Source organism: Polychytrium aggregatum (assembly GCF_025602895.1).
Source record: "Polychytrium aggregatum strain JEL109 chromosome Unknown BJ171scaffold_4, whole genome shotgun sequence".
In the NCBI taxonomy this organism is placed as follows: domain Eukaryota; kingdom Fungi; phylum Chytridiomycota; class Chytridiomycetes; order Polychytriales; genus Polychytrium; species Polychytrium aggregatum.
Genome location: NW_026516206.1, coordinates 902,413 through 919,288, shown reverse-complemented (window position 1 = coordinate 919,288; position 16,876 = coordinate 902,413). Strand labels below are relative to the sequence as shown.

At 60.5% G+C, this 16,876-nt stretch overlaps 4 protein-coding genes across 4 annotated transcripts; 3 read left to right on the top strand and 1 right to left on the bottom strand.

The window, feature by feature from the left end:
- Window positions 1-1,489: 1,489 nt before the first annotated feature.
- BJ171DRAFT_471680 (uncharacterized protein) lies at window positions 1,490-4,333 on the top strand (the record flags this gene model as incomplete). The annotated part of the gene is made up of 6 exons (XM_053108616.1): window positions 1,490-1,534; window positions 1,796-1,909; window positions 2,267-2,446; window positions 2,748-3,322; window positions 3,465-3,759; window positions 3,914-4,333. 6 exons carry the CDS (start codon window positions 1,490-1,492, stop codon window positions 4,331-4,333), a joined length of 1,629 nt encoding a protein of 542 aa, XP_052970770.1.
- A 470-nt stretch (window positions 4,334-4,803) lies between these two features.
- On the top strand, window positions 4,804-5,274 carry BJ171DRAFT_471679 (uncharacterized protein; the record flags this gene model as incomplete). Its single annotated transcript, XM_053108615.1, has 1 exon — window positions 4,804-5,274. The coding sequence occupies one exon, from the start codon at window positions 4,804-4,806 to the stop codon at window positions 5,272-5,274; it is 471 nt and encodes a 156-aa protein (XP_052970769.1).
- Window positions 5,275-5,877: 603 nt separating this feature from the next.
- BJ171DRAFT_489687 (polyadenylate binding protein) lies at window positions 5,878-9,726 on the bottom strand. The gene is made up of 4 exons (XM_053109532.1): window positions 9,286-9,726; window positions 8,427-8,564; window positions 7,406-8,205; window positions 5,878-7,119 (listed from the first exon to the last, which is right to left on the bottom strand). The coding sequence occupies exons 1-4, from the start codon at window positions 9,428-9,430 to the stop codon at window positions 6,202-6,204; spliced, it is 2,001 nt and encodes a 666-aa protein (XP_052970768.1). The 5' UTR covers window positions 9,431-9,726; the 3' UTR covers window positions 5,878-6,201.
- A 1,034-nt stretch (window positions 9,727-10,760) lies between these two features.
- Window positions 10,761-11,574, top strand: BJ171DRAFT_212065 (uncharacterized protein). The gene is made up of 2 exons (XM_053106380.1): window positions 10,761-11,213; window positions 11,455-11,574. Exons 1-2 carry the CDS (start codon window positions 10,794-10,796, stop codon window positions 11,494-11,496), a joined length of 462 nt encoding a protein of 153 aa, XP_052970767.1. The 5' UTR covers window positions 10,761-10,793; the 3' UTR covers window positions 11,497-11,574.
- Window positions 11,575-16,876: the final 5,302 nt, after the last annotated feature.

Sequence of the window (16,876 nt, the reverse complement as noted above, 5' to 3'; positions counted from 1 at the left end):
GCACTATCTTGGCCGGGGCACCGTGCGAGACCAACAGAAAGGAGTCAAGATCATCCGAGAGAACGAATCCGGCGCCTTCCCTCTCGGAGAGTTCAACAGCTTCGCTGCCATGGCCTTATCCTCATCCACTTGCTTGTGCTGTCCGGACCGATGCCATCACTGCGGATCGGATCAGCGCCAGGACGACGGGCCAGCGAGCCAGAGGGTCGAATGGGTTCACGGCGATCCGGCCCGCAGGCTCTGGGCACACGGGTGACAATGCCGCCACAAGGACGGCGGGCATCCGATGGCTGCAGCTGGCTCCTTTGGGACGCAGGGCCAGGGTGTTTTTCTGACCAGTCGTACGCGGCGACGGCATCCGCGATGGCGACGGCAACGGCACCAAGGGGACGGCAGATCACGGCGCGCCCGTATTGGAACAGGACAGCCCCTGCAAGCCTGGTGTTCAGTCTCCAAGTCCGCGGCCAACAGCCCAGATACAGCCAGGGGTGGGGGCTCGTGGGTGCGCTGTGATTCCTGACGGCTGTCCTGGGCATCGGCAGGACACCCACCGGCGATCGCTGGTGGCGGCGGCTTGGCTTGGCTTGGCTTTCGCTGGTCCGTGGATTGCCGCGAGACATGCGCGGATGAGCGAAAAAAAAAAGGATGGAAAAAACAAAACAAAAAAGGAGGAGCAGCGCAGCACCAAACGACGCCTTGCGTGCGTGCTCCGAGGAGGCGACTCGGCCGACAGGGGGGCATGCTCAGGATGGCGACGCACGCCGCCATCGTGCCCAAGCGCGGCCATGTGCGTCTCTGCGCTGGGCGATGGCGACGGTGATGGCGACTCTGTTGCGATGGCGGTGTGCTGCGACGAACAAGACGAGCAACAGCGAATGCCCAAGAGAGACCGACGACAAAATGTAACGAATGCAGCCAGCCGTAACTGCAGTAGCTGCAGCAGTAAGTGCAGCAGGAGCGGCAACAGCAGCAGCAGCAGCAGCAGCAGCAGCAGCAGCAGCAGGAGTGGCAACAAAATACACCCCCACAGCAACAGCGCGTGTCTCCCACCCGGCAGCACGGTGCAACGACCCCTTGCGGCGGGGCCAGTCAGCATGTATACACGAGTGTGCGCTCGCTGTCGCCCAAGGGCAAATTGTGTACGTGGGAACCACGCCGCGGCAGCGACCGCGATTGCAACCGCGATTGCCAAAACCGTTCGGCCGCGGCGACACCGACACCAGACGGGCCTCCGCCGCGCCGCGCCTCATGCGCATTGCACCATTGGCCGTGTTGTCCGGCCCATTAAACATGGCGAGCGCTCGCTGTGGTCCAACAAGGCGCCCTTCACCACCGCCGGCCTGCCTTTTTGGTTGCCCGCCGCCAGGTGCTTTTTTTCTCTCGCCCCCCTCGCCGGCTTCCCTCTTTCGTCCGTCACCCGCTCGGCGCAATTCGCTCCCATCTCATACCTGCTCCTGCCTTCCTCATACCTTTGCCAAACCCCATCAGAATGTCTGTCAAGCACGAAGTTACCTGGACCCAAGGAGGCGACAAGGTGCGTACTCTCTTCGCGCTCTCTTGAGGCGAGGCCACTACTTGCTCGTGTCTGCAGGCTCTCCTTCCCCCGTCGCTGCTGCAGTGCAGACCGTCGCCAAAGCAAGCCGAGGCCTGCCGAGCCCAACCGAGGCCGTGAAGATCGGTCTCCGAGCTCTGGTGGTCTCCATCGACGGCCATTGCCTTCCCGTCGCAGTGCATGCATCGCACGAACGCGAGGAGCAGCAGGCCATTTCATTCCATCCCATATCCGAGGGCCCAGCTAACCCATGCAATTTCCTCGGCGCTGTCGCTGGCCCGATCGATCGATCGGTCGCTGCAGGTTATCGTCACCGGCTCTTTCGACTCGTGGTCTCAGTCTGTGACCCTTGAGAAGGTAAGAAAAATAATTACCTCAACCCCGGCCCTCCAGCCCTTTTCTGTCTCCTGTTGGTTGCTTTTCGGGGCATGGCAGAGCAGAGCGGGTCGAGTGGGTGGGTGGATGGATGCTCGGAGTCCGCTGTGAGCTCCGCTGTGCCTGGGCCAAGCCTTGCCTCTTCCCTCGTCCCTTTGGCCCGTCAATCTCCGCACCCCGATGGCCGACCGGCATGGGCGCGGCGGGATGGCTCTGCGGGGAGGGGAGGAATTTTGAGTTGGCGAGCAAAGTGCCCCCCCCGGGCCGTAAGCGCTGACGAGAGAAGCGAATACCAAAGCCACTGCGAGCGCTGCCTTTGATATGCCTACGGACTGGCAGCATACTGACTACCATCGGGCACTCACCCCGCTTTGTCTCGCCCCCCCCGCCCCCGAGCAGAAGGAGGACGGTACCCATGCCGGTTTCATCGAGGGCAAGCCCACCGAGACCATCACCTTCAAGTTCCTGGTCGATGGCGAGTGGAAGCTCTCGTCTGCCTACGAGACCGTTGTGCAGGATGTAAGTGCCGCGCTCCCCTGCCTTTCCTGCATGTGCAATCCCATCCCACTTCACTTCACTTCACTTCACTTCACTTCACTTCACTTCACATCACTCTGCCTCCTCTGCTCCCTTCCGTCGCTCCGTTGGCATGGCAGCGGAGCTGCCGCGCTCGTGAATGGTGCATTTCCCGCCTCCGCTTCGCAATCCCGCACCACATGGCACGGCATGACCCATGTCCACACCGCGCACCGCTGTCCCTTCTCCCCCCCATGCACACGCGCTCCGCCCCTAACGCATGCTGTGCCTTTTGGATCCACAGGAGGTCAGCAACAACACCTTCACCTTCCCCGAGGCTGTTGCCGTCGTTGAGGCTGTTGCTGTCACCGAGACCGTTGTTGAGGCCACCACCACCACTACCACCGAGACCGTCGTTGTCGAGACCACCGAGGTTGTCGCTGAGAAGGTTGAGGCTGTTGCTGAGACCACTGCTGCTGCCGAAGTTGTTGCCGAGACCACCACCACCACCACTGAGGTTGTTGCCACCGAGACCACCACCACCACCACTGAGGTTGCTGTCGAAGCTGCCGCCGTTGAGACCACTGCCACTGAGACCGTCGCCGAGGCCGCTGTCGAGACCACCGCCGCTGAGACCGTCGTCGAGACTGCTGCTGAGACCACTGCCACTGAGGTCGTCGTCGAGACTGCTGCTGAGACCACCACCGCCGAGGCCGTCTCTGCTGAGGCTGTTGCTACTGAGACCGTTGCTACTGAGACCGTTGCTGCTGAGACCACTACCGCCGAGGCTGTCGCTGTTGAGACCGTTGCTGTTGAGACTGCTGCTCCCAAGTCCGCCATCCCCAGCACTGTCACTGCCGAAAAGAAGAAGCAGAACCGGTAAGTTTCATGTTGCACTGCTGGTACCCGGAACATTTCGACTCTGCAGTATCGGCTACCAGAGCCAAGGCAGCAGCTGCCGTGGTATGTGTCCCATGAGCGCCCCAGTCGACGACGCTGACCTGTTTTATTCCACACACAGCGTCTCCAGCTTCTTTGGCAACCTCAAGCGCTCTTTCACCGCCCGCAAGGAATCCTCTTCCCCTTCCACCGAGGCTGCTGCTGCCACCGAGGTCGCCAAAACCACCACCGAGGTCGTCGCCGAAACCACTACCACCGAGGTCGCTGCTGAAGCCACCACCACCGAGGTTGCTGCCGAAACCACCGCCGAGACTGCCGAAGTTGTTGTCGCCAGCGCCACCAGCAACGATACTGAGGCACTCAAGGTGCAGGCCGAAGCCCTCTACGAGGAGGCTGTCGGAAGCGTCCCGGCTGAGGTAGGCACTTGTTGACTGCTAGATCCCCTTGCTAGTCGTCATGCGGAGCCAATTGTGCTGGCATGCGTCTTCTGCTATGGATTCCCTCCAGTTGGCCATCCACCGCTAGCATTTCCTGGACTGCGACTGATTCTTGTTTGATTTTCACCCCCAGACTGCCGTCGCCGAGACCCAGGCTACCGAGACCGTTGTTGAGGCCGCTGTCGCTGAGGCCGCTGTCGTTGAGACTGCTGTCGTTGAGACCACCGTTGTCGAGACCACCGTCGTCGAGACCACTGAGGTTGCTGCTGCCACCACCGAGGTCGTCGCTGAGGAGACCAAGGCCACCGAGGCTGTTGCCGAGGAGACCAAGGCTACCGAGGTTGTCGCTGAGGAGGCCGAGACCGTCACCGAGACTGTTGTCACCGAGACCGTTACCGAGACTGTTGTTACCGAGGCTGTCACCGAGACCGTCGTCGAGGCCGAGAAGACCGAGAAGACCGAGGAAACCAAGGATGTTGCTGCCGAGCCCAAGAACGGTCTCAAGGAGAAGATCTCGTCCTTCTGGCACAAGCTGACCAAGAAGGCCAACTGAGCAACTAACCACGACAACTGTGTGGATATATGCCTGTGCCTCGCATCGCTTCTCTCCTTGCTGACTCTTCCCACTTGCTATTGCCCGTACCAGCGATCTCTCCCCCTCTTCTGCTTGTTGCCACCTTCCTTTCTCCCCTCCCCCTCCCTTTGCCCCTGCCGTGGCGTTCGACTCGAATCCTCGCATCACGCACTCGTCTCCCCCCTCCCTTACCTTTTCTTTGTCGGCCATGGCCGTTCTCATAGCTCTGTATGTTTCACTTCACTGATCTTCCCTCCGCTCTGCCCTTTCCTTCTCTATGTTGCTCCTGAGGGGGACCTGATTTTCAAGTTTCTTCCTTGATGCATCATTCTAATACAAAAAATCAACAAAGCTGTGCGTGCCATAACAGAGCGAAACCAAACAAAGACGAGAGAGAGAGAGAGAGAGAGGGACGTTGTCCATCGATCCATCGATCCATCGTCCCGTCCATGAGCAACGCAACACAGGGAAAGACGAGCTCACTGGCCACCGACACTGTGGTGTGGCGCCGTGATTTTGTGAGTCGCCATCGACGGGGGCAGGTTGCTGATTGGGGTTTCATCCAAGGGCGGGCCATTCAATCGATCCTTGCCGTGTCCTGGCGGCGACCTGGACGGCACAAACGGCAAGGGAGCGTGAGAAGCAAACTTGGAGGCGCGATTGAGCAGAAGCAAGTGCAGGAGCAGGAGCAGGAGCAGGAGCAGGAGCAGGAGCAGGAGCAGGAGCAGGAGCAGGAGCAGGAGCAGGAGCAGGAGCAGGAGCAGGAGCAGGAGCAGGAGCAGGAGCAGGAGCAGGAGCAGGAGCAGGAGCAGGAGCAGGAGCAGGAGCAGGAGCAGGAGCAGGAGCAGGAGCAGGAGCAGGAGCAGGAGCAGGAGCAGGAGCAGGAGCAGGAGCAGCGTTCGTACCAAAAGCACCACTGAGGGGCATGGCGTGGTGGCACTGGCTTGAGAGGGTAGAGATGCCGATAGAGATGGTGGTGGGCACGATTCATGGCTGGGCGGAAGTGTCGCTTCATTTGGGTCGTGGGAAAGATGCGGCTGAGTGGGGATGGAGCGCAGATTGGGGTTGGTGAGGGGGGGGGAATCGGTGGCTCTCGAGGTAGTGGCAGGCGAGTCGGCCCAGGAGAGGGCTTATATCTGGGTCGAGGTGGTTGCGGCCAAATGTTGATATGGGGAGCGGCATCAGCCGGGCTCTGGGCGAACATTCCAGCACCTTCGTGGGAGATTGAGGCTCAATGTTGGTGGTTGGTGGCAGGGTTGGTTTGCAAGACAAGCAGATGCCTTCCCTTCTCCCCTCATCCTTCGCCTGGGTGCCAATGCCCGGGTGTGCCGGTGACGGCTGGGTATCACACCAGCAAGCCCTGGTGGCCAGAGACGCATCATGCTGAAAAGGCGACGGGGCCCCACCGATTGTTTTGAACAAAACACATCAAAGTTGAATCATATCACTTCACTCACTCGGCCAAGAACGACTGGGTTTGTCCCGATTCGCTTTGGGCACGCTTTGTATGAAACGTAGTCAGATTTTGCCTGGGACCCTCCACTTGGGCACCGCTGTCTCCTTTATATTGTGACAAAAAAAAAGGAGGGATGGCAAATGCCGCAACTGAATATCCAGGCATCCGCGCACACCGAGTTCCTGGCCCTGGCTCAAGAGAGCAAGAGCAGAAGCCTCAGTGCACACGGGAACCTCCAATAAATTGCATCCGTTCAAAGTTTGAGTTGGGGGGGGGAAGTGTGTGAGAGAGAAAGTGTGTGTGGGGGGGTACAGGGAGTAGAGGTAAAGAAAGTGGTGGTGGGTGGTTGGGGGGGGGATTTATGTGACGGGCAAGGGATCACACCGCCTGCTTACTCGGCAGCAGGGGCGTCCTCGCCGGCAGGGGCACCCTCGTTCTGCTGGCGAAGGAACTCCTCCAGAACGGTCTTGGCCTCGTCGACCTTGGCGCTGAGAGCCTCAGGGGACTCGAGGAGATGGAGCAGCTCGGCATTGTCCATCTCGATGAGCATGCCGGTCACCTTACCAGCAAGGGCACCGGTCTGGGCGGCAACGAGAGGATAGAGGGCCTCGCCGAGCATGCGCTTCTGCTGGTCCGGGGGCAGGGTGGCCAAGCTGGCGGCGTTGATGGTGCTCTTGGCGGCAGCAGGGCCGGCGCCAGCAGTGCTACGGGCGCCGGGGGTGTACTTGTAGCCACCACGGCCCCGGCCGGCGTTGGGGGCAACACCGCCCTGGACGGGGGCAGCGGCAGCAGGACGGGGCTGGCCCTGACCGGCGGCAGCAGCGGCACCACCACGACCGGCCTGGCCGGGCTGGCGGCCTTGGCGAGGGGGGCGAACGCCGTTGGCGGGAACAGCGAGGGGCATGCCATAGTTCTGGCCAGCAGCCGGGGGGTAGCCGGGCTGGTTGGGGAGAGCCTGGCCGGGAGGAACCTGAGGGACACCGTTCCAGGGGCCGCGACGGGGGCCGTTGAAGCCGCCCATCATCTGGCCGCGCTGGCCCTGGGGAATAGGGGCGCCGGTGTAGAAGAGAGGAGCACCGGGGTAAGCGCCAGGCATGCCAGGGATACCGCCGGCGGTCTGCTGGAGGCGGAGCTGGTTGTTGCGCTGCTGAATCTGAGCGGCGAGCTGGGCGCGGCGGACCTCCTTGCGCTGGGCGAGAGCGACGTAGATGGGCTTGCTGGCGAACATGCGGCCGTTCATCTCAGTAACAGCCTTGGTGGCTTCGTCGGGGGACGAAAAGCAGACAAAGCCGAAGCCCTTGGAGGTACCCTGAGGGATGAAGGGGGCATAGCGTCAGTCGGAGAGCCAAGCAGGCAGGCAGGCAGGCAGGCGCACAAAAGTCGAACAGCGAGTTCTTCACAAACGAACTGGTCGCCGGGGCAAGACACCAATGAGCCCCACATCGCAAAGACGCGACCGCATACGGCAGTTTGCCGATCAAGTCTGCCGATACCAGATGGCCAAGCACAAATAGCCACTGCGGTGCTGACAATCCCCCAAACGGGGGTGCCATCCAGATCCAGATCCAGATCCAGATCCAGATCCAGATACGTACGGTCTTCTCGTCGATCATGACCTTGGCCGAGGTGATGATGCCGTAGACGGAGAACTCCTGGCGGAGCTTCTCGTCATCGATCGAGTCATCGAGGTTCTTGACGTAGAGGTTGACGCCCTGGTACTTGTTGAGCTTCTCCTCGCGGATCTTCTCGTACTGGCGGCGGAGTTCCTCCTCGCGCTCGGCCTTCTTCTGGGCACGGGCAACATAGAGCTGCTTGCCGGCAACCTCCTTCTCGTGCATCTCCTCAACGGCCAGGCGGGCAGCCTCGTGGCCCTCAAAGTTGACAAAACCAAAGCCCTTGCCCTTGCCGGACTCGTCGCGCTGGATCATGGCCGAGGTGACAATGCCAAAGGGAGTGAACATCTCCTGGAGCTGCTCGTCCGTGACCTCCTCGCTCAGGTTCTTGATGTAAATGTTGGTGTACTTGGAGCGCATCTCTTCGATCTTGGACATGCGCTCCTTCTTGGGAATGTGGTGGCCGACATAGACCTTGCGGTCGTTCAGGAGCATACCGTTGACGTGCTTGATGGCAGCCTCGGCGGCCTCGGAGGTCTCGTAGTGGACAAAGCCGTAGCCCTTGGAGACATCGGCATCCATGGCAACCTTGCAGGAGAGGATGTTGCCAAAGGCAGAGAAGGTGTCGTGGAGGGCCTTGTTGTCGATGGAGGGGTCGAGGTTCTTGATGAAGATGTTGCCAGTGCCGGACTTGCGGAGAGAGGGGTCGCGCTGGGACCACATGATGCGGATGGGGCGGCCCTTGATGGGGGTGTAGTTGAGGGCCTCGAGGGCACGCTCGCCTGCAGATCACGATTACAGGAGGGTGGCGTGAGCGTATATGTCAGCATAGATGAATTGGCGGCGGGTTCAACTGCGTCGTGCCAGTGCCATGTTGGTCGAATCGATGCAGGGAGTGTCGTCAGGGACATTGGTTGGCACCGGCCGAGCTGGTGCATTCATGTCCACAATGAATGCCGGATAGCCCAGTTGCGAGTCGTGTGGGCTCTACGAGTGGGCTTACCGTCAAGGACGTTGTGGTAGTTGACGTAGGCGTAGCCAAGAGAGCGGCGGGTGACGGCGTCGCGGCAGACACGGATCGAGGCAACGGCGCCGATGAAGTTGAAGAGCTCAAAGAGCATGGCCTCGGTCACGCTGGGGTCTAAAACAGCAGAGGTACGTCAGTACGGGTCGGCACATCACTGCGTCTGAGAGACGATGTCCACGACCGGGCAGGGCGAGTCCGCTGCATCCAGTTTGACATCCAGCATGACATCCAGCATGACATCCAGCATAGCATCCAGCTTGGCATCCAGCACAACGCAGACGGTGTCGCTGCGGGTCCGGTGGCTGAGTCGAGAGGGCCGTGCTGCGGCACTTGCGCAATCCGCGCGGTGAATGAATCGCGCATGTGGAAGGGGAAAGCTTCACAATAGCCTCACACACCGCTCACAGCGGCAACAGACTGCTCCAAGGGTCCGGAGGGCGTGTTGCAAATCAAGGGTGCTCGCTGTCTGCCTCGATCGCAGGGCTGTCGTCCAGTCTCGGAATGGCGGTGCTGGTCCCAATCCAGTTGACTCAAGACCATCCACAGATCCTGCGATTGTCGCTCGTCCATCCTGACCAAGGCTCGATATCGCTGTTCTGTTCTGCTCGCCAGTGTTCGGTCGTGGATCGAGGCTTGCGTTTCTCCGATATCCCATGGGTGGTGCCCTGAGGAGCCTGATCGGCCTCCGCTGCCATGTGACTCGCGCCGCAGCGGCGGATCCCAATACCGTCACAAGCTGCATCGGGCGAGGAATGCCACCCCTGGGCAAGCGGTGGGGCCGGGAGGACGATCGGAGAAGCAAAGAGGGTCGCCGAATAGACAAGATGCTACCTACCGAGTTCGCCGACGTAGAGCGAGGCTGAGGGGGCCTGTCCGGCCGAGGTGGGAGGGGCTGGGGCATAACCGGGAAGGGGGATGGACTCGACGACCTGGGGAGGGACGGCGGGCTGGGCAGAGGGAGAGGCAGGGGCAGCAGACATGATGGTGACTTGACGAAAAGAAAAGGATCAAGTGAAAGGAAGGGGGGGAAGGCTGGATTGCTCGAGCAGATTATGTGATTTTTGAAATTTTTTGGACCAAGAGAGAATCGGAGGATTCCTTTCGTTGGTTGGCTTTTTTTTGAGTTTTATATGGGTTTTTGAAAAGCAAAAGCCACAAGAGACGGAAGGAGAGAGTCAAGCAAGCAAGAAAAAGAATAAACGTGTTATCTTTTCCACTGACGAACGAGACTCGGTCTAAGGTCCTCTGTGAACTTTGACGGAACGGATGCTTTGGAGGTAGAGAGGGAAGAAAGCCAGGAAGCGCAGAGACCCGACCATAAAAGCCAGCGAGAGCCGCAGAGAGTGGCGCCTCGACGGGTCTCGGCGCGTCTCGGCGCGCGAGCGAGGAGCGGGGCTCTTGAGTCACCGAGAAAAAAAAAAAGGCTTCTAAGCCACACGGGACAGCGGCTCCGACATGGCGAGGGCGGACCTGCCTTCTCGCCGAGATGCAGGCGCCTGTTGCGACCAGCGCCGACACCATGCCCTCCGGCCGATTGCACGAACGGGAGCTTGCTCCAATGCTCGGGGCCAGGACACCTGGCGGAATCAATGGGAGATGCACATGGCCAAAGCATCATCAGGCAATACTCCATCCAAGCTGGGGACATGCGCCTCCATCTGCGTGCCCTGCATCGCCCTGCATCGCCCTGCATCGCCTTGCATCGCCGTGCTGACCCCGCCGTCGGGATTCGCAACAAACATGGCCACAGCGCATATCAAGCGTCTCACAGCCGTCACGATATCGTCGCTGCGTCGCTGCGTGATCGTTGCTGCGACGTTGTTGTTGATGATGTTGTCCACCCAGCCTGCGAAACAGCCCTGTGTCACGCGCGGCCGCCTCGCCCTCCGCTCTCGCTCCACCCTCGCTGCCGCCCGCCGCCTCGCCCTCCGCCCTCCCCTAGGGCTGCGTCGCGCGCGCTGATTGGCCAGCGGAGCGAGCCACTCTGTGGCTGGCCCGCCTGCATCGGCCTCATTCCCAAAATCCTCCCCAGCGATCATATCCCCTTCCCTTCGCCCGCTGTCGATCAATCCCCTCTGCCTCTGCCCGGCCGTGCTTGCGTCTCGCCCACATCGGCCGCTATTGCCTCGAGCAGCCTTCGCCGGCCCACATCGATCGCTCAGCTTCGCCTGGATCACCCGCTTCTGCACCCTGCCCATCCACCTCCGTCGCGCTTCCTCCGATACGCACCACAACCACACCCGGGCTTGATCTGCCCCCATCTGTCTTGACCGGCACACTCCCTCGTTCCTGTCCCCAACTAGGAGAATCTCGCTGCCTTGCGCTGACCTCCCTCCATATCGCATGGGTCTAAGCAGACCAAAGCCTCCCTCTCCCGATCCGACGCCTCGTAAATCCAATCCCTATCTCGCTCTGCATCTTTCGCTCGAGATCCGCCGCGACAATCCCGCATCTTCCCTCCGGGATGACAGTGTTATGAACAACGAAACAGAGTCCCCACGCCCCATCTCCAAGCTCGATGGCCACCCGATCGAGGACGACGATATGGACGAGGATGATCAGCGAGACGACGATATCCGCGAGGACGAGGGCATCATCCGCTGTATCTGCCGAAACACCGAGGATGACGGCTACACGGTTCAATGCGACAATTGCCTCGTTTGGCAGCACGTCGCCTGCGTCTTTGAGCCGCCCATCCCCGACTCGGATCATCTGCCCGATACCTATATTTGTGAAAAGTGCGATCCTCGAGGATTCACCAAAGTACGTCCATTGGCCCTGGCTCGCCCCCCCTCTACCGCTTCCTGCCGCTTCCTGTTTGCTTCCTTGATTCTGCCCGCGTCGCCCTCCACGGGGCTTTCATCACCCCGTTTCTTCAGCTCGTCTGCCTGCCTTTCGTCGTTCACTCTCCTATGCGCGGGCGCTAGTTTTATGGGGGGGGGGGAGGCTCATGGCTATCACGAGCCGCTTCCGAATTCTGATCCGGCGTGGTGGGCTTGGGCAGCATCCCTCGGGCCTCGCGTGTGTTGCGATCAGTCTCATTTGAGTACCCACACCTTTGCTGTGGCCTGATCGATCGAGTGCATCTGGCCCTCTGTGACCGATCGATCATGGTCTTGGTTGCTATTTTTTGTAGCTTGCCCGGATCCACCCGCTGTTCTGTTGCTCGCATCACTACGGCCGCCGCGTATCGTTCCGATCTGCACCCTCTGACGTCCCTGCTTCGTTTTTTTCCTCGCCGGCTGCAGAGAAAACGCCTGGAGAAAGAGTCGATCAAGAAGCAAAACCGCGATGGCCGAAAGCGCCGCTCGATCGTGGATCCACCCCTGACACCCACGATCAAGAAGGACCGCGATCCGTTTCCAAGCCTCTCTCCGAAGAAGAAAGCGCTGTCTTCATCCGACAACCCGCCAAAAGAGGCCGCCAAGTCGTCCAAGCCCCCCAAACCCTTTCGCCAGGGCCCTATCGACGACGACAAGGCCCGGCGGACCGACAAAACCGTCAAGCGTAAGAACAAAGACCAGCCAGACTTTGGTATGGATACTGAAACGTCGTACTCGGGCAAGCGTCCCAAAGACATGGGTGAGGCTCCGTTACCATTGCATCCGTTACCATTGCATCCGTTACCATTGCATTCGGGACCATTGCATCCGGGACCATTGCATCCGGGACCATTGCCTCCGTTACCATTGCCTCGGCTATCCCTTGATCTCGCATAGGGATCCAGACCTTGCTCATATCGCTTGATCCAAAGACTGAATCGCCACGATCATACGCTGCTATCGAGCCGCCCGGTGCCAAGCAGCCCAACTTATCTATATCCTATCTTGCTTCTTTTCTGGTGGCCTTGATCCAGTGTCGACACCGCGGAGGGTCAACACTCCAGTCGGCAGCCCAAAAATCTCGAGCGCGCCGTCTCCCGACAGTAAGCTTCATGGACTGCTGAACTGGCCCCGCGGATCGGACTCGGAGGACGAGTACATCGAGGCTTCGATCCTGCGCCGCCACGACCACGAGAAGACTTTCGAAACCGAGTACTCAATCTTGGCCCACCGCTTTGCGCATTGCCACTTCAATGACTTTGGCAGCGGCAAAGTTGAAGATGATGTCGAGCATCTTCTCCGCTCTGTGAACAAGGCCTCGAGTCAGGGCACCAGGTATGTCCCTTTCACTCCGTCTGCGCTTTCCGTTTGAACAAGGATCGCTTCCGGCCGCCAACGGTGCTCGGCGCACCCGCTTCTGTTGGTATCGAGATCCAGTACGCATGTCCGCCACGCAAATCTCACACCCAATGTACCTGCTCCCCCCCCCACAGCGGCATCATCCTGACCCCACAGTCATCCGGTGAAGTGGTCGTTGTCTCGCGCTCGTTGGTGCAACAACCGCTACCGCGCACCATCGTTGACTATGTGGATGAAAGCTGTAAGAGCTTCCGCCAGAATGGCCTGTTTGCGCATGGCTTCATTCCGGCCGGCAGCTACATCGACGAAATTCGGGGTGTCCTCACCGATGTTCAGTCTTCACTCGGAAGCCTGCCCAAGTCCGAGTTCTCGCGGCGAACCACTGCTCGATGGGGCGTCCTCAAAACCTCAATGTCGGTGTTCCGCAGCGAATCAGCAGGCACCGCCACAAACTACGCCTATGTTGCTCCAGGATACATGTTCCGCCACACCGTCGGCCAGTTTGTTGTTGATGCTCGCAAGGTCGGCCAGCGTGACGGCCGCTTTGTCCGCTCGTGGTGCGGCTCAACCGAAGGCCGGGGCGGCGTCGTCGTCAACGCCGTACTGAAGAGCTTCATCGTCGTGGAGGACCCGTCACCGGCTTCCGACGATGATGACAAGCCGATACCTCAACTCGATGCCACCGACAAGATACTCCATCCCCTGAGCCTCAACGAGAGTCTGAGGCTCTATATCTTTGCCACACAGGCCATCAGTGAAGGACAGGAGATCGTCATCGGCCCGCAGACAGACGGATGGATGACGTTCCCCTGTGTCTGCACCAACCCGGAGGCCTGCTTTGTCCACCGTGTCGCCAAGCTCTATGAGGGCGAGCAGGGACCTCAGGGAGAAATGGACGTCGACATTGAAGACGACCAAAGCATCCAAGAGGAACAGCATGTGGACATCAAGAAGAAGAAGCGGAAGCCGAGCGTCTATTCGTCCGAAAGTGCCGCACAGCATGCCAAGGGGCTTCCCGAGAGCCTGGTGCGTAAGCTCAAGTCGTCGCAGGACAAGGGCGTCACTGACGTTGCTCTTGACGGCGACGATGCCACAACGGGCTCCGCTCCGTCGTCACCGCCGGCAGCCCCCCCTACTTCCGAGAAACCCGAGTCGCTGGACCCATCAACCAAGACCAAGTCTACACAGCCTGAGACTCTTGTGTCGGACGACCCGCCGGCGGTGCCGAGCCGACCCATGACCCGCGAGGAGCGCAAGCTGGCCGACGAGATGGCTCGGTTCGAGCGCCTCGACAGAATCGAGGAGCAGCGACGGCTCAAGAAGAAGAAGAGGCGCGGAGAGGAAATCACGGTGGCCAAAATCACCACCAACCCATCCAGCCCGGCCAAAGGCGAGGATTCGCCCTCGGACAAATCGGCCAAGCCATTGCTTACTCCCGTAGCTGCATCCGAATCGTCGCTGGCCCTGCCGGCGTCTGAGCAGAGGGTTCCCGACAAGGTCGTTTCCTCCTCAACCACCGTTGCCAGCGTCCCCTCGGCCAAGACAGTCATGGGCGGCAAGAAAGCATGGGCAAAGTCGTATGCAGCGGCAACGGCTCAATCGCTGAATCAACCGACGCGATCCAGCAAGTCGCTATCGCCCTCGTTTCCGGTGCTGGCCGAGATGGACGCTGCCAGTGCCGACTCCACGGAGACGATGGCAGCCAAGCGCCGGCGCGAGAGCCTGTCGATCGTAACCTCTTCGGCAACATCGCCAGCCGAAGCTGCCCCCGGACGGAGCGATGGCGAGCAAGCGCACGCCAACAAAAAAGTCAAGGTCGACGACAGCGAAGTGCCGCCGCCAGCCACACCGACGCCAATGACGGTCAAGAAGGTGTCTCTAAAGGACTTTTTGATGACCAAGGGCCTTACAACCCCGTCTGCCAACCCGGACAGCACCGCACCACCAGCGCGGCCTATCGAACCAAAAGAAGAGGCGCCTCAACCTTCGATGTCCAAGCCCTCCTCCCTGAGCCAGTCGCTTGAGCCTGGTGCGTTGAGCGCAGTGGACCTGGACTCTATGCTTGGTAAGTACTTGAGCTGTGTGTCAACCGTGTGGAGCTTGGTGGCCACTTCTCTCCACCCTGCGGCTCTATGCCACGCAATGCTTTTTTTTTCTTTACAATTCTCGTAGCCGGTGGGGCAATCCTGATGTTGGTTGCTTTGCACTCAATCCACACTCGTTCTGGCCAACTTGCTCTTGCTGACATCTGAACCCTCCCCGCCCCTGGTCCCTCACGCACCAGCCAAGGGCGAGACTCTTGGTGACGACAGTACCCAGGCCGAGTCGTCAAAGGTGCCCGTGGTTCCGCTTGCCCCACCAACACCCAGCGGCCACTTTCCGGTCTCCAAGTTCCCGGCCATGGATGTCGCGACGCTACTCAGCAAAAAGAGCATGCTTGCGAGCTCGCTCGGCGGAATCTCAGAGGCGACATCGCTCTCATCGTCCTCGATATCGACGCTCACGCAGCATAAACTCTCGGCGCCAAAGATTTCGCTGCCGCTGTCTCCCAAGATTGTGCCCTCGTCGATTGCTTCAGTTGGAAAGCCCGGTGCTGGCCCATCAGGCTCGATGCATCCCCGCGATGCCGCTGCCGGCGCTGGTGCTGGTGCCGAGAGGACATCGCCAAGCTCATTGGCAGTCTCCCAAACAAAGACATCAGCGGTCCCGTCAAGCTCGAAGCCCGGCTCGCAGACCGGGGGGGAGCTGTCTCAGCGGCCACCTCTGTCGCTATCTCTTCCGCCACAGCCACCACAGCCGACTCCAATTCCACTGCCTCCGCCACCACCGCCGCTGCAGCAACCGTCGACCCCGACTCCGACCCGGTTCAAGACCCAGGGCTCCAGCGCAGAGCCATCAGAGCCATCATCAAGCCCAGTAGCGGCAAAGGGCCCATCATCGCTACCGCCGCCGCCGCCACCGCTCTTTAGTGCCCGGCAGCCATTTCGCCGCTCACCTCCATCTGAAACCGCACAATATCCGCGCGCAGCGGCTGGCCAGTCATCAGCGGCCATCCCCTCGTCCTTCACGGGCAGCGCCCCTCGCCCCGGACATCCCCATGCCCAGATCAAGAAGCCCTCGTCGGTTGTCCCGAGTTCTGCTTCAGCTACACCCGCACCTGGTGTGCTTGTTCGCCCAGGGCCCTCTCAGGGCTCCAAGACATCGCCCGGAACGGCAACCAGCTCTGACCCTCTGACATCACCGACATCCAAGCAACCTTTCGCAGACTTCCACCAACCACCAGGTCCCTCGATGACCTCCCCGTCGGCGCCCCAGCTGGATGAATCAAGGAGGCTGCAACCAGGTTCGTTTCCCTTGTGTACTTTGTGTTGTCGTGACGCTGCGACTCACGCTCGAAGTTTCCGGTCGTGAGGCTTCCAATTGGGATCAGTCCCCACGCCCTGAAGGGCAGATGTGCAGCGCAGTCGCGGCATGGGGACACGAACCAGCTGATCACCATGCTCACACGCTTACACCCATCTCGTCGTCTAGGGCCATCCCGAGACGGTGGTCGATCTTCTCCCGACCTCCGACTTATGCTGCAGGAGAACGCGCATCAAGTGGCTGGCAGTCTGACCGACCGAAGCGAACCAAGACAGGGCGGCGATCGGATGGACCTTTCCAGACGCCTCGACACGGCTCCGTTTGAAGATTCGAGACCACTCCGCGACCGACACGACGGCAAGGAGTCTGCTGCCGACGATAGGGGCGAAGGCTTCGACATCAGCCGACTCGGCGACAGCGAACGCACCTTCGATCGGGATCGCGATCGGGACCGGGACCGGGACCGGGACCGAGACCGCTACTGGGAAGGCCGTGAGCGATCCACTGGATATGCGGCCTTGCCTGGAGCTCCCCGTCACGACTGGTCCCGGACCCGTGAGATGGAACGATATCCTGGAACACGACCCGGTGGGCCTGCTCTGTCGACGCCCGCTGGACCCAACTCTCCAGCACCCGGACCCGCCGGCGCAGACCGACCGAACCCATCGCCTGTGGATGGCGACAAGTTTTGGGACCGCAGAAGCAAGGAGCGATACTGGGACCGCGTGGGTGGATACATACCGCCCGCCGGCCGAGAGCGCGACCCATGGATCCGCTGGGACCGTGATCGAGACCGCGAACGAGACCGTGATCACGATCGCGGTCGAGAACGAGAACGAGACTGGGACTGGGATCGAGATCGAGATCGAGACCGCGAACGAG

Excerpts from the sequence above, each read along its gene's own strand:
- BJ171DRAFT_212065 (XM_053106380.1), top strand. The coding sequence starts at position 10,794 with ATGGGTCTAAGCAGACCAAAGCCTCCCTCTCCCGATCCGACGCCTCGT. Across the intron at positions 11,214-11,454 it reads ATCCTCGAGGATTCACCAAA|CATCCCTCGGGCCTCGCGTG; the intron begins GTACGTCCATTG and ends GGGCTTGGGCAG.
- BJ171DRAFT_489687 (XM_053109532.1), bottom strand. The coding sequence starts at position 9,430 with ATGTCTGCTGCCCCTGCCTCTCCCTCTGCCCAGCCCGCCGTCCCTCCC. Across the intron at positions 8,565-9,285 it reads GCTCTACGTCGGCGAACTCG|ACCCCAGCGTGACCGAGGCC; the intron begins GTAGGTAGCATC and ends CTGCTGTTTTAG. Across the intron at positions 7,120-7,405 it reads TCATGATCGACGAGAAGACC|GGTACCTCCAAGGGCTTCGG; the intron begins GTACGTATCTGG and ends TTCATCCCTCAG.